General features: G+C 38.4%; 1 protein-coding gene across 2 annotated transcripts in view; it reads left to right on the top strand.

The window, feature by feature from the left end:
* Positions 1–20,632, top strand: part of STK17B (serine/threonine kinase 17b) — a 35,172-nt gene extending 14,540 nt beyond the window's left edge. For both annotated transcript variants that reach the window (XM_046659343.1, XM_046659345.1), the window contains exons 3-8: positions 1,681–1,893; positions 11,846–11,990; positions 13,907–14,033; positions 15,845–15,893; positions 17,040–17,219; positions 18,611–20,632. In XM_046659343.1, coding sequence (XP_046515299.1) covers positions 1,681–1,893; positions 11,846–11,990; positions 13,907–14,033; positions 15,845–15,893; positions 17,040–17,219; positions 18,611–18,893 — 997 coding nt within the window. In that variant the 3' untranslated portion in view covers positions 18,894–20,632. The remainder of the gene's footprint in view (positions 1–1,680; positions 1,894–11,845; positions 11,991–13,906; positions 14,034–15,844; positions 15,894–17,039; positions 17,220–18,610) is intronic.
* Positions 20,633–23,061: the final 2,429 nt, after the last annotated feature.

Here is a 23,061-nt window from a genome sequence, read left to right as displayed (position 1 = left end):
ACTTTGTTTTTGGCATTAGGAGCTATACTTTTTCAGCTTGATTTCCACTGCTTTTCCTTGGCCCCAGTTTGGAGGAAATTTGGGAAATAAAGAGTAGGAATCTTTGTCATCTTGGTCCTAGTGAATGGCAAGTGAAATACAATCCAGAAATTTATTTTGTCCCCCACCCGCACCCCTACCTCACCTTCGCTCCAAACACCAAGTGTATTAAAAATAGTTTGCCTTGCTAAGCCCCTGATATGCTGTGTTAGAAATACATTCTAAGGGGAATTGGGGCAAGAGGAGTTGTGAAACAAAACTAACTCTCTGAAGATCCTTTATTTATGCCTGATTTGTTAGTATCTAGAGAGTAATTAGAGACTAAGGATAAAGGTTCTTAATTTTGGATACCCTGGACTCAGGCTTAGGAGATTTATGGATGGGCTTTGAAATTTGAAAACCCTCTGGAATTGTATGTAATACTTTCTATTTAAGGGCATGTGTACATTTTTCTGGGTAGGAAGTCAATAGCTTTTATTTGTTGCTTAAAATAGTCTTACTCAAAATAACTTTAGTTCTTTGGGAAACTAGATTTTGGGTGACCATAGTCTTAGAATACACATATTTGCCAGTGTCTTTAAATTTTGGCTGAGATGCTGAGCACTTCTATTGTAGAGAGCTAAAAACATACTTACTCCTAAAATGATAAACATCACTGTAATGGGTGTGTTTGTACATACTGTTGGTAACTTTTCTTAGGTGATTGTAAAGTATCTTTGGATACTGTCCATAGGACACACATACCTTTGATAGCTGTCACAGGCTTCACAGACTACTGAATGATACTAAGATTTACTGGTAAAACAACTGACAAATTGTGGTAGAATGCTTCAAAGCTTGTTAAAAGTGGTGTTGGAAAGGCAAAGTGATTACACTAACAAAATTAAATGTCAAATACCCATTTTCGCATTCACTGTAATTTTTTGTATTTGAAGAAAAGGTATTTTGATTAGAGAGTTAATGTGATACCCTGTTAAGGGTATGGTCTTTGGAAATAGACCAAGATACATATCCTCTTTGGGGTCTGCAAAACAGAATAGTGTTTACTGTATAGGACTGTTGTGACACTTAAACACAGTAATTTATATCAAGAGTATGCCATGGAGACGGGATGCAAAAGAGATCTCCTACAATGATAACATGTTATATTAATAGTGAAGAACAAATAGAATTCTGTCTTATCCTGTTATTACATTTGTCGTTTTCATTTTTTTTTTTTTTAAGATTTTATTTTTTTCCTTTTTCTCCCCAAAGCCCCCCGGTACATAGTTGCATATTCTTTGTTGTGGGTCCTTGTAGTTGTGGCATGTGGGACTCTGCCTCAGCGTGGTTTGATGAGCAGTGCCATGTCCGCGCCCAGGATTCGAACCAACGAAACACTGGGCCGCCTGCAGCGGAGCGCGCGAACTTAACCACTCCGCCACGGGGCCAGCCCCTGTCGTTTTCATTTTTAAGTGATAGTACTATAAATTTTGAAAAGTACGGGCAGTATTTGATTCAGTTGAGAGAACAGATAAATTCCTAATGGAATGATTGTTTGAAAGGATTGACTTTAAGTTGGAGGGATAACAGTATCTGTGTTATAATGATGCTATTTTTTATGGAAAAGTTAAAACTGGTTGTTCTCATTTTTTCTTCCAGAGGAAAATTTGCTGTGGTTAGACAGTGTATATCAAAATCTACTGGCCAAGAGTATGCTGCAAAATTTCTGAAAAAGAGAAGAAGAGGACAGGATTGTCGAGCAGAGATTCTGCATGAGATTGCTGTGCTTGAGTTGGCCAAGTCCTGTCCCCACGTAATTAATCTTCATGAAGTCTATGAAAATGCAAGTGAAATCATTTTGATATTGGAATAGTGAGTATACTCTTCAATTTTAAGTAAATTTAAAGTATCTATTTTAATTGGTGGGATAAAATTACTTAAAATGTCAAGAACAAGAATACGATAAGAACTTGCAAGGATTCCTGCTGATAAAATGTTAGAGGGAAATAGTTTACATTCAAATATTTTCACAAGGCTAAATGTATAGCCTCACACACATACACATACACAAAAACTAATTAAACATCACAAACTAAATAAGTGACAACAGTGCTTGGCGAATGTGGTGAGATGAGTATACTTTCATTGCTAACGGCACAGAAAATTGATGAGTTTTTCTGCAAAACAATCCGGTGGGCAAATAGAATTGAAATCATTTATATATTTTGTCCATCTCTTTGAAAACACATCCAATGAAATGAGCCGAGGAGAATAGAAAGGTAAGCTGGCATGAAGGTGGGCCTAGCACATTGTTTGTTAAAAAAACCAGTTTTATTTAGTATGTGATGTGCAGAAGACTGTTAGGAATTGTAGCAATACGGAGTAAAATCTCTCTCTTTCCAAAGTCATATAAAGTTGAAAATTCCCAAATAATCAGCAGTTCGTCAGGTGGGGTAGAGCATGGTTAAGCTGACTGGTTTGTTAACCAATATATTGACATGCGATTCTAAAAAGTACCTTTATTGCATGACAGTCTGACACATTTATTATAAGTATATAACAAATGTGTTTGAACATCTGCAACTATTGGAAGAGATCAGCTAAATTTATGTTTAGTATGCTTTTGGTTTTTGATAAATCTCTTTTATAATAAACTAAAGAGATCATAAGTGATTTAGAAAAACAAATGTTTAGTATGCTTTAGGTTTTGATAGTATTTCATAAATCTATTTTATAATAAACTAAAGAGATAATAAATGCTTGTATTAGAAAAAGTGCGTTATAAATATGGTAATTCTTTTTGGTAGCTAACCTGCATCATTACCTTTTGAATTTAAAAGTATATTAACCTAATTTTAGTATTCAGTTGTCTTAAGGATGAAGAGGTTTGTCTATATATTTATAAAAAATCAATATGTTTTTGTACCAGGAGAGTTGATTGCCTGGAATCAGTTTGTAAATCAAAATGCTTATTTTGCAAAATGTTAGTGACAAGTAGTGCATTTAAGAGTGGATACTTTGTACAGTTCCCAGAACACCAACATACCAATTAAGGTATATTATAGTACCTTCAAAATAAATTAGAATTGCAGAAAAGCCCAGGATCCTACCAATATGATTTCATTTTTCATATATTTTGGATTGTTTTTGTCAGATTCTTCAGCTGACCTTTAAAAAGTTGTCTGCTTGCACGACATCTTCTTGTTGGAAGTATGTGAAAAGCAGCTAACATTTTTCCAAAACAGTAATGGAATTCTGGGTTTGGAAGGTGACTATACATAGAAGCATTGACCACTTTCATAAAATCCTGTTTTTGTGGTTCATCCAAATAGCGACAACAAAATGCATCACAAAGTATTGACACATTTGATGGAGGGACGCTGTTCATACTCAGAAAATTGATTCAGGTCCCCTGCCCAGTAACTGAGTGCCGTGAGGGCAGAAGTGTTAAGGGTCCCAGTCCCCTGTGGCTGAAGCAGAGCAAGCCCTCAGTAAATGTTGAGTGGATTAATATGTTTAATTTCTTACAGAGCAACTGAGGCCTACTGAAAGTTATTACTAGGACTTTGGTTTAGTTACTGTGCCTATCACTTAGGGGTGGCATTGTCACATCAGACAAAGTTTAGCTGTTTTAATAAGGTGGCATAATTTTTTATATAGCAAAAATAAAATGGTAGAGTCTTTAATAACAGTAACCAATTTGATCCCCTCCTCAAACTATCCTACATACTCATGTTTCTTCCCCAACTTTTTGATTTTACAATATTTCAAATCTACAGAGGAGTTGAAAGGATAGTACAGTTAACGCTCATCCTCTTCAGCTTGATTCACCAGTTGTTGACGTTTTGGCTTCTTTACTGAATCACTTGAAGGTTGTAGGTGTCATGACATTTCTCCTTTGCATGCCAAAGTATTTATTCCAAAGAGTACGAGCATTCTTCTGCTTAACCAACACCAGTATAAACCTGAGAAAGTTAACCTTAATTCAGTAGGATCACCTAATACACAGTCCATATTTAAATTTCTTTGATTACCTCAAACATGTCTTATAGGCCTATTTTTTCCTAAATTCCAATACAAGAGACAGTCAAGATTCACACATTGTATTTGTTTGTTAATCCTCTTTAGTCACTTTATTTTTCGTGACATTGACCTTTTGGGAGGAAGTCTGTATCAGTTGTCACATGAAATAAACTACATTCTGGATTCGTCTGATTGTTTTCTCATGATTAGATTCAGGTTCAGCACTTTTGGCAAGAAGGCTAGTGTAGGCGAAGAGGTGTCTTTCTTATGGAGTCACATCAGACGGCAGCTGCCATCAGGCGGTTCTCTTATTGGCTTTGTTAATTAGAACATGGCTGAGGTGGAGTCGGCCAGCCCGCCCCATTGTAAGGAACCTTTTCCCCTTTATAATTAATAAGTAATCTGGGTGGTGATATTTTGAGACCTTGTGGATATTCTCTTTTTTAATAGCTTATCTTCTAGTGATTTTGGTAACCGTTGACACTACTTGTTTGAATTGTTATAGTGAGTGTCAGAAAATGATGACTTCTAATTCTACTATTCCTTTTAAATTTCTTCAACTGGCATTCTTCTGTAAAGAAGAGCTGCCCTTCCTTTCCCCCTTTTTAATATCAGTATAGATTCGTGGTTTATTTTTTGTGATTAATGAATAATAGTTTCTGCCATTATTATTTTTTTTCCAAAGATTTTATGTTTCCTTTTTCTCCCAAAGCCCCCCAGTACATAGTTGTGTATTTTTAGTTGTGGGTCCCTCTAGTTGTGGCATGTGGGATGCCGCCTCAGCATGGCCTGATGAGCGGTGCCATGTCTGCGCTCAGGATCTGAACCGGTGAAACCCTGGGCCGCTGAAGCAGAACACGCGAACCTAACACTTAGCCATGGGGCCGGCCCCTCTGCCATTATCTTTTGTGCCCAAATTGTCCCCCATTTGTCTAGTGGTACCATTTTAAGCTTCTTACTGTGCCCTTTTGATGTGATCTCTGTAGTGGAGGACTTCCTTGCTTTATGGCACGCCAAGATTTCCAGGGGCACCTTTTGTTTTCCCTACCCCGGACCTGCCATCAGCCATCTGTCTGAGAAGTTCTGGTTCTTTTTAGTGGAGAATGTTATTTAGAAACCAAGGTCGAGGAGCTGGACATGCTCATTGTTAACAGAGTATCGTTTCCAGGCATTTTCTAAGGATAGTGTTAGGAAATAACGTTTTTAAGAACTCATGAGTTCATTCTGATAGCTCCCATTCAAGTCCTATCCCACAGGGCTCCGTGTCACCTCTCACTTCCCATATTCGTTTCTCCCGTCACCCGCCGTGAGAATCCTGGTTCTCAATGACATTTACCCACTTGTTTGCCTTATCAAACCACAATACATGCAAAATAGCTCCGGCATAACAATACTAATACCACTTAGTAAAAGTTCCTCAGTGAAGGTCAGCCTTTTTTTGCCATTCTTTTTGTCTGTAGAATATAGCCCACTAAGGATGTACGGTCAGAGTTATATAGTTAGGTACACGTGTTTCTGTTCATATTCAATCTTAGGATTTGATTTTTAAATCCTTTATTTTTTTTGGAATTGTAAAAAAGATTTACATGATTCAAAACTCAAAGATGTTGAGGCCAGCCCAGTGGTGCAGCGGTTAGGTTCACGCACCCTGCTTCGGCAGCCTGGGTTTCGTGGGTTTGGATCCCAGGCATGAACCAACACACTGCTCATCAAGCCATGCTGTGGTGGCATCCCACATACAAAAAAATGGAGGAAGATTAGCACAGATGTTAGCTCAGGGACACTATTCCTCAGGCAAAAGAGGAGGATTGGCAACAGATGTTAGCTCAGGGGCTCAGGGCCAGTCTTCCCCAGCACCCCCCCCCCCCCAAAAAAAACCCTCAAAGATGTCTATAAAGGCATATTACGAAGTGTTACTTCCATTCCTATCCTTTCTACTCTCTTCCCACCCAGCCTTTATAGGTAACCATATTTTCTAGTTTCTGGCTCATTTATGTGTTCCTTCTTGTATATATAAGCAAATTTGGATGCATTTACATTCCCCTTTCTTTCCTACAGAAAAGGTAGCATATTATATATGCTCTTTTGTACCTTACTTTATGTTAGACTTAACATTATATCCTAGAAATCATTCTGTATTAGTTCTTGGGCATCTTTCTTACTACTGTTATTATTGCCCTTTTTTAAGTGGCTGCCTGGTACTCATTGTGTGGTTGTATCGTGCTTTATTCAGTCCGTCTTCTACAAATGGGCACTATTTGTGGAGGTGTGGTTTTATGGTACATTTCTAGAAGCGTGATTGCTGGGTCAAAGAGTAAATGCATGTGTAGTTGCATTAGATATTGTCACATTTCTCCTTATATGGATAGTGCATAATCACTTTAAAAAGGCACTTTTTTGAATTGTTGTATTTGCTGAATATATGAATCTAACTAAAATTTTGTTTTGAAACTGTTATAGCTGTGTGTTCCGATAGCTCTATTTTATTTTTGGTTTTGTGTTTTGTTTTGCCTCTATATTTCACCTAAACCTATTTGTTAACCAAATTAAGTTGTTTACTTTTGTGAATTAAACTTAAATTCTTGCAATCAGCTTGTCACTTTTTAATAATTGCTGAGTCTTTTATTTTTGTCTTAATACTTAGTCCACAGGAAAGTATTTCATTACCAATTATAAAGTCTGAATGATTTTTTAGCCTTTTCTTTGATTATTTGAAAAGTAACATAAATACTCTCTTTCTGGAAGGTAGTATTAGATCTCTTTATAAATTGGGGGGAAATGTTATGATAGTTGAGTCATTCCAGCCCCACTCTCCATGAGGCAATGACTTTTCTATAACAAGTGTTTTAAAAGCATATTTGGAGCATTAGATAAAAGAGATACAAAGCTTTTTTTTTAACTTCTGGAAAGAAGGTATTCCAAATTGGACACATTAATTTTTTAGTGCTGAATTTTGAGCCAGCTAAAATTGATTATGAGGAGTAGTTATTATCATTTGGAGAACATGGGACAAGAACTTTGTCCTAGAAATAGTGGGGTTCAGTAGGGGAATGTGCTTGGATTAATGAGCTCTGTGAGATCGTATGGGAGAGAAAGAATATTTTTTTTTTGTCTAGAAATTACCAGCTTATGTTGTCTACTAAATATCTTTAAATAGTATGAACCCAGTAGGAAATGACAAGACCATATAACACAATAGCAAAGCATGCGAAGTAGAAAGCCTCACCTTCTGGAGGGAGCTCAATCTGAGCACCAGACAGCACATTTTCATGTAATCATAACAATTGCAACAGTAATACATGCTGGGCATTTACTGTATAGCAGACACTGTGCTAAACACTTCATCTGTCTTCTCATTTGATTCTTGAAACAATCCTCCCAAAAGGGAGACTGGTATTCACTTCACATGTTCTGATTTAGAGGCAGGAAATACCCTGACTAGTTGTCTTTCCATTCTAAAATTCCGCCAGCTGTGTTTCCATCATTAGCGTAGGAATATAACTCTAAAAGAGACCCTTAATATAAAAAATTTAAAACGACTTCATGTTGATTGCTAGAAATAAATACTTAATTTAAAAATCTTTACTATGGCCCTCCAAAGCTATATAGATAAAATGAATGGAATCTGTATTTTGTGGATAAGGGAAATAGTACTTTGTTTTACTGAAAATCTTGGCCCTCTAGTACCCAAGGAAATCCATCAGTTTGGATAGGAAAATATTCTGATATTCATCTTTTATATGTTGACTTTATTGTGTTATGGGAGTCTTTCTCAAAGATGTTTTCTACTTCCCTACTAATTTTTAGAGTGTGCTTCAGAAAGCTGGAAAAGGCAGCTGGAGATGTAGATAGTGTGTAGCACCTAGGTTTGCCTGACAGCGTAACTGTAAAGTGCTCTCGTCACACACACAGCATGTCTCCAGATACACAGGCCGGTGAACACAGGCACTGTGGGGTTCCGAATGTGCGCTCGATGTCCCTCAGGGGCACACTCTTCTAACAGAGAAAGAGGAGGAGTACCTGAATGTACTTTCTAGGATGATGACAGTGAGCTACGTGGCTTTTCTGACTGTAGAGACATTTGTTCTGCTGTGTAGTCACTGCTCTGAGTGGCTTGTCTTAACAAAGTGTCTGCTTGTCTGCACCTGCACACTGCTCCCATTATGCTTCCAGCTTCCAGTGTCTGCTCACCTCTGCAATCTGCTTCTCGCGTTGTCTGTTCTTTCCCTCCTCTTAAGTCTTCCTCATTTTCCACTTCCCGTGGCTCCACCTGTGTCCCTCTTTTGTGGGGAAAATGGCACCAATAAATGCTACAAAAAAGCCATTGGTCAGCTCGCCAAACTAAAAGGAAGAGACAGTCCAACTGGCTGACAAACATAGTATTTGTTTGATTTTGTTACTGAATAAACAAAGACCCTTAGGATACTTCTGTTTATAAAAATAATACCTATTCATTGTGTTAAAATTAGAGGGTATAGGGGCTGGCCCCGTGGCCAAGCCGTTAAGTTCGCGCGCTCCGCTGCAGGTGGCCCAGTGTTTCGTTGGTTCGAATCCTGGGCGCGGACATGACACTGCTCATCAAGCCATGCTGAAGCAGCATCCCACATGCCACAACTAGAAGGACCCACAACGAAGAATATACAACTATGTACCGGGGGGATTTGGGGAGAAAAAGGAAAAAAATAAAATCTTTAAAAAAAAAAAAACAAGAAAAAAACGAAATTAGAGGATATAGAAAATAGAAATCATATGTAAACTGTGGTGATTTTTATGACATATTTCTGTATTTTAAAATTATTCTTACGTTTCAGTCTATGCATGTATACCTTTAGAAACAAAATTGTGATCTCCTGGGCATACTCTCTTACAACAGTCTTTCCACTTAAGAATATATTGTGTTTTTATGTGTATGATGCAGTGTTTCTAAAAATGAGTTTTAATTTAGCAAGACTCTTTAAATTGCCTTCCTAATCAGAATTCAACAAGAAACCCCAGAATTCAGAAAGGCTGGATGTCGCTAGATTTGGAATTAACATTTGTCAACTCCCTGTAAGAGCAGCTAATATTTACTGAACATTTACCAGGCGTCAGACACTGCTTAACACAGGTCATCTGCTTTGATCCTTTGAACATGTGCTGTTCTTAGTACTTCACCTGGCTTATCTAACTTAGTTCTTAGAGCAGCCCTCTGCAGTAGGAGCTGTCGTTTTCCTTATGTGTCGTTACGGTACACTGGAAGAAACAGAGGCACAGTTGTCCCAGTTAAGGTAGCGAGTTGGTGGCAGAGCCAGGACGGACCCCAGGCGCTCTTGATTTCAGCAGCAGCCCTGCGAGCAACCTGCTGTCCTGTCTCTTATGTCCCAGGCACTGCAGAGTGCTTTACACACTTTGTCGCAGTTTGTTTTCTTATGTTTTGTTTTGAATATTAGAATTAGTGGAAGGTTCTGGCTATTGAATTAACTTTAGTGAATGTAATGTAAAATGTTGGTACATAAATGATTATAAAGTGTTCAAGAGTGGATGTCTTACCTAAGCAATTTATGTTGCCATATATATGAAGCATTCGGATCTTTCTGGCATTTTCCACATCTTACTAGTGGATGTAAATCCATATCTTATGCAGTTTTCTTATAATTTCAAATGATTTGGTCCGATTTCTTATCAACTTTATCTTATAAAGTCCCTAGCAAGGAACTCATTCTAGGAGAATGTAAAGTGTCATCTCTTCATTTTCTTATTTGCTTATGATTGCATTAGTAATGTTGTCTACAGTGTCTTTTCAGGAATATATTTAGACCACGTTCTGTTTTGAGAGGATTTGTTTCGTTAAAACTAAATAATGTAACCCAAAAGGGAAAGGGTGAGCGTGTCACTGGCAGTCTGGCCTGTGGAGTCCCTCTTCCCTCGGGAGACCCTGAGCAGGGCTGTGACTGTGTACATCTGACAGGGAGACCTAGGAGCCGCTGGGGATGGTCTGTATGTGAATTGTTCAGAAGGATTAATTTATTTGTTTCAGAAGAATGTGAATTTCTTTTTTCTTTCTTTCTCTTTTTTTTTTTTTGAGGAAGATTAGCCCTGAGCTAACTGCTGCCAATCCTCCTCTTTTTGCTGAGGAAGACTGGCCCTGAGCTAACATCCAGGCCCATCTTCCTCTACTTTATATGTGGGACGCACACCCAGGATCTGAACCGGCGAACCCTGGGCCGCCGAAGTGGAGTGTACGCACTTAACCAACCGCTGTGCCACCAGGCCAGCCCCAGAATGTGTATTTCTAATACTGTCTTTCTATACCTTACTTTGGAGTTCACTACTATAAATTTTATAGCAAACTAAATTTTTCACACTCAGATTGTCTCTACCATGATACCTTGAGACAAATATTACCGTTAATTTCTCATGAATTTTTCTGGGAGTTTCGGGAGTTTGGGGCAGTTGAAATGTGAAGAATACATGATCAGGGCTTTCCTGTGTATTCCTTACCGGCTGTCCCTCAGTTTTTTCTGGAATGTCATAGATAGAGTATAAAGCAGCAAATCCCTGTGGCCTGTCATTGGCACACTGGGTACACGTGCTTGATGGGAGGTTCATCTGCAGTGGGAAGGTCCATCCTGTGACTTTCAGTGTGGGACTCAAATTTTCAACCATATTGATGTTTTTCTTCTCATGGCCCCTAATACATATGGCATGCTTCTTCCTCTTGGCACTCACCAAGACTTCTGAATTTCAGTTTCAGCCACTCTGAAGAATGGCTGCCTGTTACATCATTCATTCATTCAACAAACACTTACTGACTACCTTCTTCTATATGCCACACATTGTTCTTGTGGCTGTGGATACAGCAGTGAAACAAAGAAAGAAAAATAATAGTGTTTTCGAGAGTGAGTTCCTATTTTATCACGTATAATATGCTTTACTTGAGATATTTGCAAACACACCTTATAAATTTGATGAATAACCATCTAGATGTTTTTGCGTGATCTTCTGACAAATTTTATCTTATTTAGATTTTTGTCCTCAAAAAAAAGAAATCAAAATTTGCTGAGTTCACTGATAACGTCTGTTTCACAGTTGGGGAAACTCAGTGAGTGAGTGACCGTGAGTTATATTGCTGGTGAACGTTGGATTTAGGATTTAAGTTTAGATTATTAGATTCTAAACCTAGGGCTTTTTCACAATGCCTTTATCAATATTCTTTAGATCTTCAGTTCTTTAAAAAAAAGGGGGAGTTGGATTCTGGCTGCCAGTGTCCTGTGTGGTGTGGCAGTGCAGCCTACTGGTTAAGAATCAGATGTTCACGCGTGTAACAGACTCGTCGTGGCCCCTGTCACTGTGGGACCTTGTGCAAGTTGGTGAACCTCTTGCTACTTGATTCTTCATCTGTCAAATGGGGATAATAACCACCCACCTCACATGGTTGTCATGAGGATCAAACTGATGACACTCATGTGTGTGTGTACATAAATGAAATGAAGGCAGGGGGCAGAGCCGAGCTCAGGAGGTTAGCTAGCTGTTATTTTTGCTGCAGCATTAAGGCAGACTACAATATTACTGAGTTATAAAGCTATTCAATTTTGTTGGTTAATTATTCAAGTAGTCACACCTAGAATTTGAAATATTCTTGTCATTTACTTGCTTCTTTAAAGATCCTTCCTCTGCCCCTCCCGCCAGCCCTGAAATGTGTGTAGAGAGAGACTGAAGTTCAGGTGGCTGTGTGTCTTACTTCATAGATATACAGTATTTAAAAGCTGTTATTTTCAGGTCAGTGATTTTTCAGCTGTCTGTTATTTGAATTTTATTTCAGTGCTGCCGGTGGAGAAATTTTCAACTTGTGTTTACCTGAAGTGGCTGAAATGGTCTCTGAAAATGACATTATCAGACTCATTAAACAAATACTTGAAGGGGTTTATTATCTACATCAGAACAACATTGTACACCTTGATTTAAAGGTACGTAGTGTGATTTTAAGTGACACAAGGTGTGCCGTCTCTGCTCTCCACGTGCACAGTTGCGAGCTGGCGTGGACAGGCCAGGTCGCGGGCGTCCAGACTGCGCCGCTGCGCTCCTCGTTCACTTGGCGCTGCGTGGACTGGAGTTTGTATTGATGGAGAGAAGACTGTGTGTGTGGGCAGCTGAGCTCAATCACCGGGCTCTTAACCCATCACTGCTGTGTGTTCTGCTCCTGCGCTCGTGCCTCTCCATGTCGCTGTCACCCCCGCTTCCGGGGCCTGCCCGCCTCGTGACGCTGTCTTCCTCTCCGCGCTCATCTCGCTCCAGCTCTCAGCCCCTCCGCCGGCCCTGCTTCCTCGCAGCCCCGCGCTCAGTCTTCTCTCTCCGGAGGCTCCCCGTCTTCTGGCTCCTCCTTTCCCCCAGACTGTTCACCCCCTTCCCAGGCCCTGAAATGCCGCTTCAGTCTCTCCTCTTAATCATCCTTTCTCCTTCGCCTTCCTCCACAGCCTTCCGCGGACGGAACATCTGAGTCTTGTCCTTTTTGGAATGTTGGGCTCCTCTCTCTGACCAGTCTCCCTGTGTGACCCTTTGGCCTCCACGCCCACTCTGATAATAGTGATGGCTCTCAAAGCTCTCCCTGGAGCCCAGGCCTCTCTTAAATTCCAGATCATTTTTTCCAAGTGTAGATTAGATACTATTTGGACGTCCTGTAGACACTTTAAAGTTTGTGTCTCAAACTAGTCTTAGCATCTTTCCCTCTTTATCTCACCCCTTTTTCAAAAATGAAATCTCTTCTGTGTGGTCCCCCTATGGAGGAAGGGCGGTATTTACTCTCCAGCTGCCCCGTGGTGTCCTGTACAGTAAGATAAGGGAAGAGTAGCAACATGGTAAATATAAGGTAGTCATACCGCCCCCCAGCTTCCTGTTAGGTCTTTTTCCTGCTAAAGACAAGTGTGTTACACAGCGTTGCACAGAACTTGAAGTGAGGGAGGGTGTGGGAACCTGGCTTTGTGTCTGTAAAGCCTGCAGTGACGACAGTGGAGCTGACGCCTGGCCCTCCTCTCCTGTAATGGTCGCTGTGATTTAATGACACACAAGCACGGGACCTCCCCAAGGGAAGGCTTGTGATTCTTGGCACAGACTTTGGGAGCAGTGCTGGGCAGTGGTGACAGTGGCAGGGAGCTTTGTAATAGGCCTCAGGCCTGCAGTCAGAAAGCTGTCACAGGGTCCTAGGAGGCAGTGGGCGAAACCTCCCATGCTCCCTACCGTCTGAGCAAAAGCCTGGGAACAGTCAGACCCAGAACATCACACCGTACTGAACCATTTTCTCTTTCTGGAAGTGTGTGCCTTTTATTCCTTCATGCCTTCTGTTGTGCTGTTGCCCAGACCACCTTTCTAACTGGCTAGCTCCTGTTTATCCTTTATGATTCAGCTTAAGTATCATCCAGTAAAGCCTTCTTGGACTTTATAGTGGGCAGATTTAAGTAGTCTTGTCTTTAATACTGAGATATTCTGTATCTCATAATCAGTCTATCAGTGTATCCATCTAATTTCTTTTTCCTCCAGTTTTGGAAGTGGGTGGCCAGGTCCTTCTTCCTAGTCTGTCAGGTCTGGAAGCTCTGCTGAAACCTGTCCACAATGGGTGACCCTGCTGGTATCTGAAATACCAGTGGCATAGCTTTCAGCGTCACAGCAACACGCAGCCCCCACGGTGTGACAACCGACCGGTGGGTGGTGTGGTTTCCTGACCGGGAAACAAACGAGGCCATGGCAGTGAGAGTGCTGAGTCTTAACTGCTAGACCACCAAGGCTGGCTAGCTTAACGATAAATTCTACTTAATTTACCTCTGATCCCAAACTGGTATTCTTTTATTGTTGTATATTACTTATCATTTTTTTGCTGTGCTTTATTTAGCCACAGAATATCTTATTGAGCAGCATCTACCCTCTTGGGGACATAAAAATTGTGGATTTTGGAATGTCTCGAAAAATAGGGAATGCTTGTGAACTTCGGGAAATCATGGGAACACCAGAATACTTAGGTAAGCATTTCCCTTTATTTTCTACACCATTTTGAAATTTATTAACTAAATGATGCCTCTATAAAACTATATTGTAGAGCGTGTAATTCCAGGATATATTTGGATCAAGTATTTTAATGCACTGAAGTTGGTTATGACACATTTAAATGAATTGTAGTGAATGTGGGATTATTGAGACATTCACAATGACTCACAGGACATTGGCCCTATAAGTTCAGAAGTTTAACATTTGTACATAAAGAAAAATGAGTAAAGGGAAGTTAGGGAATGGGAGAAAATAGAAAAAGAGGAAAACACAGAATCAAGTGGCCCATTCTCGCCTTTGAAGCCTGGCTGCTGGGTGGACGTCGGTCTGCTCTGTCCCGTCCTGACCCCCGAGCTGTTTAGAGGGGGGGCAGCTCCAGCCTTGTGGGATCGGTAGCCCGACTCCTTGCTGTTTGTTGCTGCTGCTTTGAAGTGGGAGGTTTTGCCTAGGGTGGGAAAAGCGAGATTTTGAAGAATGGTGCCAAAAGAACCTATGACTAGGTAATCTAAGAATGTTGTACTAATCAACAAATTAGATCATACGGATGAAAGATAATTTAAATTGTAAGAAGCAGCATATAAATTTAAAGTATTGTAATTTATAGTAAGAATATTTTTGTACTTTTTTGTTGTTGCTGATGTTGATCTCCCCATGCATGCATTGGAAAGATACAACCAAACAGAGCAGATGCTGCTCAGCTAGGCCACTGGCCTTCCAAAATGAAAAGCAAAGCACATTCTAACCTTTGAATGCTAATAGGGGCTGTAGTGTCCTAGAATAAATGGCTGTGATTAGAGATAGCACAGCTCACAGAAGGACAGGAAAGGTTTAGGGGCCAGCAAGCTGCTGATATTTATGGCTCGAGGGCTTTGTTAACAAAATGTTAGGGTTTAGGAGACAGTTGCTCTTTGGAAAAATTATGAAACCATACTTTGAAATAAGTTATTATTCAAGGGTAAATCCTAGTTTGGACTCTACCAATTTGAAATTTATAGTAATGTTTAGAAAGTATAGAGAATTTATTTTGCACTTTTTAAAAAATTTTGACAGAGGGCCAGCCCCGTGGCCTAGTGGTTAAGTTTGGTGCACTCCTCTCAGCGGCCCAGGTTTGCGGGTTTGGATTCCGGGTGTGGACCTACACCATTCCTCAGCCATGCTGTGGCAGTGACCCACTACAAAATAGAGGAAGATTGGTACAGATGTTAGCTGTGGGCTAATCTTCCTCAGGAAAAAAAAAAATTTTGATGGGCAGAGACAGTGGGAAATTAATTGCTTAGAAAGTTAGGTTTTTGATAGTTTAAGAGGGATATTTAATTTACTTGAAAATCTAAGCAATTCCAGCAAGCATAATTTGCTCTTAATGTCATTGTAAATGCATGTGTTTTTATTTACCCTGAAGGGAAAATCTTAAATCAGTCTGGTAAAATAATGCAAACTAATTCATAGCAGTAATAAAATTAAAATTTTGAAAAGATTCAGCTTGTAACATTTTACTTCATAATTGTTCTTCTTGAGATTCATCTTAATGATTTAAAAAAAAAAAAACTCTAAGGCTACCTGTTACTCCAGGAAGATTATTGGTGCTTTTGAATCATCTGGTTATATAATTTGCTCAGTGTTAGATATGTGTAAATGTCTAGTCACAGGATAATTAATATAATACTAAATTTCTATTGATCTTATATTAGTTTTCTTTAAAATTAAATCCAGTTTTAATTTAATGTAAAATAATGTTCATGTTTTTAAATTTGTCAGTATTGAATTTGAGTTTTATTTTCTCTTTCAGCTCCAGAAATCCTAAACTATGATCCTATTACCACAGCAACAGATATGTGGTAAGATGTTGTTAGTTACCTAAATGCTTTTGTTAAAAGTTGGGTAGTATATGTTCTAGAGTTCTTTGATTCCAAAAGTAAATAATAAGGCTTTCTTTAAAAGATTTTGTTCAAGTATTATTATTTTGTCGCAGGAAAACATTTACATGCTCATTCTTTTTAAGTAACACTTTGGCTTTGAGCCAAAGATACAGGACTAACAAGGGAAAACCTTTTCTTGGAGGGAGGCTCAGCCTGTGCCCTGCTACCTGTCCCATAAGAAAGATGAAATGCCGTTTAATAAGCATAGAGCAAGCGCAGACGGGCACCAGATGGGAGACACCTGATCTGGGTCTGAAGCGCGAGGAAGGCTTTTGCTCAGCAGAAGAATGAGGTCAGGTGCAGGCAAAAGTTGAGTTTCCTAAGAGTCTCTCTCTAGGGTACTGTGAGACTTTGTGGCTAGCACAGAGACTATCGGAGGGAGGAGAACTGGAATTGACGCTGGAACTTGAGTAGGGACCACCGTGTGGCACTGACTCCACAGGCCAATGGAAGAGTTTAGACATATTCCCTGTGTTCCACGGAACTGTCGTGGATTTGCCGAGGGAAAAGGGTCCTGTGGCTAACTAAGAAGGTGACACGTGTCCTGTATGTAGTGTCTTCTTCCGGCCCTTGAGCACCAGGCTTGTCATTAACATATTTAAGCCTCTGAAAAGTTTTGCAATGAAAAAAATCTGCCCACACAACTTTGTGCTTTGTCGAACCTGCAGACTGTGTTTGCACAGAGCCGCTGTTTATGTCTCACGGATCGTTACTGCGTCATTGGACACCTTTGAGAAATGCTGCTCTTTGAGCAACTTCGTGTCCTCGATAGCAGGGGTCTGTGTGAAGGGCAGACCGCAGATGTAAAGATATATATTTAGTATGTTTATAATTATATAACGTACGTGCATTTCCCTCATACTCTTTTTCTGTGAGGCAAACTTTGATGTAATGCAGTTATTTTAGTTTTAATAATATAGGAACTTTGAAAAGTGATTTAAGTTTGTAGTCAAACCATACAAGTTTCGAGGACAGGAATGTGTTGAGTATTGATTTTACTTTATATAAATGTTTTAAGATTAACACACTTTTTAAGTTCCCCTCTTGTCCCTTATTTGTTTTTAGGAATATTGGTATAATAGCATATATGCTACTAACTCATACGTCCCCATTTGTGGGCGAAGATAATCAAGAAACATACCTCAATATTTCTCAAGTTAATGTAGATTATTCAGAAGAAACTTTTTCGTCAGTTTCACAGCTGGCCACAGACTTTGTCCAAAGCCTTTTGGTAAAAAATCCAGAGTGAGTAATAACATTAATTTGTTTAAATAGTATTACAAAATAAATAATATGTGTCTATGACGAAAGATACATTCTAAGACGATATAAAATTATTAGAAGTATCCTCTCAAGTTTCAGGTAAAATGGGAAGAGAAGTGGTATAAGAAATCATTAACAAATCCGTGACTTCAAACATGGGAAATGTAAAATGTACCACGGGGAATTTTGGATTGAAGAGAAGATTTGGGTTATTTCTCTCTCACCCTTCCACTAATCCCTGAAATTCCCTGAAGGAATTCAGAGCAGGTTTGCAGTGCGCGTGGCAGGTCATGATGAGACTTTGCTGTGAACAATCTGTAGTTAAATAATCATAGTTAGGTAACACGTACAGATTACTGATTGTCAAATCTTTAAGGATCAGATGCTCTTTGCCTGCTTACTAAAGAAGGGACTTGGAGCTATAGCTTAGGACTCTTACCTCACTCATTGGCAGCTTCAAAGCAGGAAAAGAAAAAGCTGAACTCCCCTTTCTTCACCCGGATCAGCCGTGTTTACTTACTTGTCAGGCCTTTTATCTCTGGCCGTTATGTCATCTCCTTGAGGACTCAGTTTCCTTATCTGTTTAAGAAAAAAAACCTCATAGGTTTGTGAATTATTTTTTTGGCTTACTACAAGACTAAACAAATTCTCACTGACTATATTTTAGACACGAATGGTTATTTAGTAGAAAGAGTAATAATACTATTTGTTTCTGCTTATAAGCAGTTTTCATTTTCTTAAATATTTTTTCAATTACATTCTAAAATTTCTATAATTAGCACATTAATTTTTTTATATGCAAGAAAAAATGAACATAAAAACAAAGACTAAGGAAACATGTTCTCACGGTTATCGTGGTTGTATTAAGGTTGGAGTTCTGAAGACAAAGAGGTGTTTTCCTTCCTTTGAAATGTTGTGATATTTGACCATATTATTTTTATAATAGAAAACAAAATTTAAAAACTCAAAATGTTGGATAAACATCATTGAAGAGTAGCCTTTGTTTTCAAGATTTAACAGTTATTGCTTTTAAGAATACAAGATAATAGAGATTATAAATTACATATATTTTCCTTTCAAGGGTTTGTAAACCCAAGAGACTTTATAATTTTACTAATTTTTATTTGGGAGGCTAACATGTTCACAAACCTTTTGACCAGATAGTCTCATCTGGAAGCCCCATGATAAGCTGAATTTTGAGCACGTGTCAGAATTAAGGAAGCCCTAGGACCCCCGTTTTCCTATTATTCCCTTCTGTACCATGGATTTGTGTTATTTTCATGATAAATAAAAAATAAGTCTATAATCTATCAAACTGCAGACCTCTCTGACTTGACTTTGGTTCTCAGTTTCCCTTGTTCTTTCTCTCAAAGGAAGAGGCCCACGGCGGAGTCCTGCCTCTCTCACTCGTGGCTGCAGCAGTGGGACTTTGGAAACTTGTTTCACCCTGAAGAAACTTCTGGTTCCTCTCAGAGTCAGGATCATGTGCTGTGGTCCTCTGAAGACAGGACCTCCAAGTCCTCCTGTAATGGAACCTGTAGTGACCGAGAGGACAAAGAGAACATCCCGGAGGATAGCAGCATGGTGTCCAAAAGGTTTCGCTTTGATGACTCGTTGCCCACTCCCCATGAACTTGTCTCAGATCTGCTCTGTTAGCACGGGTCTCTTTGACTCGCTTGGACTGCATTTGGAATTTGAAATCCACTCCCATGTGAGATGGTGGTTTGCAGCTTCACATATGGCATGTTTATATTGTAAATGCACTTTTGCATAGCAGAATTTAGGGAAGAGTTTTAATGCTAAATTACTAGCTGCTAGTAGAATTTTATTTCCTATCCTGAGATATCAAGTCTGCAGAGAAGAAGATATTTAAATATATGACAAAAAATAAAATTGTGCATTTGAGTTTATATATTAATGAAAGAATTCAAATTCAAATGGATTTTTCTAAGTATTTTACATATCAGGAAAAAAGTGGTTTGAATTATATTGTGGTTGATGCAGACTGAACAAAATGAAGACGTTTGAATTTGATATGTTCTCTGAGGTGAATCCTGTACTGTGCTTCTGTTGACAGAATTTTGTGTAGGATAGCAGTGTCAAGTTTAAGCAAGAATATATACTGTTTTATAGATGCTCAAGAGATATTTTACACTTGAAAATGGTTTTCAATGACGAATGTTTTGAAACTGTGTAAGATTGCCATATATATGTTCTGCTATATGAGATAGATCCTTCAACCAGAGCAAAGAGGGAGTTAGAAGCCTGATTTAGGGGTATTCTATACAAGTTGGAGCAGAGAAAAGAGTAGCATGGCATGATTTTTTAACTCAGATGTCTTTTGCCCACTCTCAGCACACTTCAGATTTAACAAGGTCTGAGAAATGGAGAATAGATGGTATACAAGCATAGGGGACTTTCATCCTCCAGAATTTCTGGAGTCGAAGATACTTAGGTAAAACTGAATGTGCACTCTGTTTAGTCTGCAAAATATATTTATTAATTGAGTGAAGAAGAAAATGCTGACAGACAACTTAACAGAATTTAGATGTCTTTTAAGTCTTAGAATACAAGCCAGTCATTCAGAGTTCTAAAAGTCTGCATAAAAAATATCGTAACACCAGCAGGACTGTGAACACAATACGAGAGTCAGCAGTAGTGACCGTGATCATAAAGCATGGTGGCGTCAACTCCTCGAAAGTGCTTGTGTAAAATTCCTGGCAAGTGGTGGGCGCAGCAGAAGGTGGTGTGCACAGTGGCCTCTAATGACCTTTGCTGGGACCAATGCAAGTCAGAGTCTAGGGACAGCAGAATGTTTGACCTGTGGCTGCTGACTTGTGTTCAGTCCTACTGGGGGCAGATTCACTCCTTTTTGGGTAATCTTTGGTGACTTTGCACCTGGTGACTATCAAAAAGCCTGTTATTATGTTAAGATAACTTTAACCTCATGACCATGTTACTATATCAAAAAGATATTTTGATTTAAAAAAATCTTGCATTTCCCCCCTTTGAATTATATATTACTGTAAAACCTTTAGTTTCTTGAAATTTGGTTAGACTCCAAATAACTTAAAACTGTTCTTAATAACCATCAGGTCACTTTATTTGGCTAAATGGTGAATAACTTTTACATCTTCAGCATTTCTTAAAGGAAAAGTTAATTCTACTTGTGTGTGTGTGCATATGTGTATATGTATATGTATTGTTGTATGTATATATGTATAGATGGATAAAATATAGTCTTTAGACAACTTTCTTTTAGAGATCTTTACTGCAGTATATTGTTCTCAACTCAGGTGCCAAAGGAGCTCTCTTCTTACGACATGTAAATATACGTTTAAATTCTTTAAGAAGTAGCTTGTTGGTTCAATAAACTAGCCATTGCAGAAGCTAAATTGGGCTCTTGTATATCTAAAACTGATGAGTTTTTCCTAAAATGTTGATTGTCCATGTATTTGCCTTCAGTATTAAGCTAATGCAGGTACAGCTTAGTAAGACGTTGCAGAAAGAGGAAATGATTACTTTTACAAAAGACCATACTATATTTTTAAATTTCTAGAGGAATTATGCCATACTAAAAAATTTTTAAAAATCAAGGAATGTTTGAATTATAAGCTGGTTCTTAAAAATATTTTATACTATCTTTTACTCTGAGAAATCTTAAAATAGTTCGTATGCCTCCCCTTAGTTAATAGGATTCAGAGCTGTAAATTTCCATACCTTTTTTCCTAACAATTTTTATTGTAAAAAAGCAACTAGTGGTTGCACAAATAGTATAAAAATTCAATTTTTTCATAAAGGTGAATTTAAATGTTTTCACTGATTGCAATGTGAAAATAAATTAAGCCAATTTTTAGAGAGATCTTATTAACAAATGATTCAATTCATACTGTTTTTCTCCCAAGTTTAAAAACAAATGTCTATCAACAGCAGATGATGTTTCTCACTAACGTGGGAATCTAGAGAGCGCCTCTGGGGTGAGTAATGTCAGTAACACTTCAACACATCTGAAGGTTAACGTTAAATTCTGTGGAGTTTATAAAATTTAATTTACCTTCTGGATAGGATCCTTGGATGGATGGGATTAAAAAATAGATGAGTTATAGATGACACTTATAACTGTCATTTAAATTTTTCCCCCACAATACAGTTAACCTAACTCTTAGCAGTGAAATTGTAATGGCACTTGAAAGAAGTAAGCAGCACCCGTTCTCCGGTCTGTAGCGATTTGAGGCGCCTGTGCCAGATTATAATCAACACATCGCTTCCTTTATCAAGAAAGTCTGGTTATAAAAAAAAGTCAGCTGATGAGTGACACACTTAGCTTTCTTTCTGGCACAAGCTCACTCTTTCATGTTGGATGGATCACAAATCGTTCATAGACCATATTTTGAATAGCCTTGTTCTAAGCAACATTTATAAATGTTGATATTTTATAACTGTTTACATTTCTTCTGTTTATTTTTGGATATTCAGTGTGATATCTGACTTAGAAACTTGTCCTTATTCATTGTTGTATAGACAATTGTACTTTAATTTTAAATTGTGTTAAAATTAAGTTATCTGACTTCCAATTTGGGGAATTATTATCAATTTATAATTTTATAAAAGTTTAAAGAACTTTAAACTGTAATTGTAAATTTCACACAAGTTACAACTGCCCTCCATCTTAACTTTTATTAAATAATCATGTTGCTTAAGTCATATTGACCGACATTATTATGAATACTCCAGAAAAAAAAAAAAAACGCTTATTACATCAACTTAATGATCCTTTGGTTAAAAATTAAAAAGCACTTTTTTTATGTTTGTGGTTGTCTTTTGCTTTAAAGTATTTCTAAATTTGTTAGTCTTAAAAGCAAACCTCCTTGCCTGAAGGTTCTAGCCCTTGACCCACATCGTCTTTGAACTCCCTTTCCAATACTAATATGTTTATTAGATACTGTCTTTTGGAAAAGCCACATAAATTTGAAAACAAGATGTATTTTCTGATAATAATAGATACTTTTAGAAAATTTCAATGAATAGCAGTGCACTACATGTTGCATAAAGATGAATAAGGGATTCTTATTCACCCAGAAATAGATAAACTGCTTTGGGGTTTTTTTTAGTTTAAAAAAATCGAATGAAATAACAAAAGATGAGTAAGGGATTCTTCAAGAAGTTTATAATCTGGTTGCAGACCAAGGTACGATCTATTCCCGTTATTTACGATACTTATGTTCTGTAAAGTTCCCAAACAGTGAATACTGAAACATTGCTTCTAGGGGAAATACAGAGTTAGGTTCCTGCAAGCTTGTGTTTGTAATTTTTGTCAACTGATCAATACATAACCTTGTTTTTGTGTGTGTTTCTGTTTAAAGACATTTCTTAAAATAGAACTTGATTCACTAACGTTAAACTCATGGCCAACAGCACCGTAATTCATGCCTGAATAAAGCTTATCTAATACACGTGTTTCTCCATAAGGTACATCATGGCCTTGTGTAGGAACCCTGAACTACACAGCATTTCAGAACTATGCCTTGGGGCCATTCTTAACAGTGAAATCACCAACAAAAAGCACAAAAATGCAGAAAACATGACACTAAAAAGACCACAAAAAGGACATTTGTCTTACAGTCTGAGAGCTGAGATAAGAAGGCAGCGTGTCACCCTGCTCGGCTTCAGCTGGGAACAGGGCGTCAGGCAACTCCATTTCTTCACTATTGTGGACATGTCTGCGAAGACTGTGAAAGCACCATGTGTGTTGATTTTGGGGTTACATACAAATAAATTTTAGCAAGTGGGTGAATTTGCAAATAAGGAATCCACGGATAATGAG

The sequence above is a fragment of the Equus quagga genome, chromosome 4, assembly GCF_021613505.1.
Source record: "Equus quagga isolate Etosha38 chromosome 4, UCLA_HA_Equagga_1.0, whole genome shotgun sequence".
In the NCBI taxonomy this organism is placed as follows: Eukaryota; Metazoa; Chordata; class Mammalia; order Perissodactyla; family Equidae; genus Equus; species Equus quagga.
The sequence above is the reverse complement of the archived record's forward strand: the minus strand, read 5'-3'. Positions and strand labels throughout refer to the sequence as shown.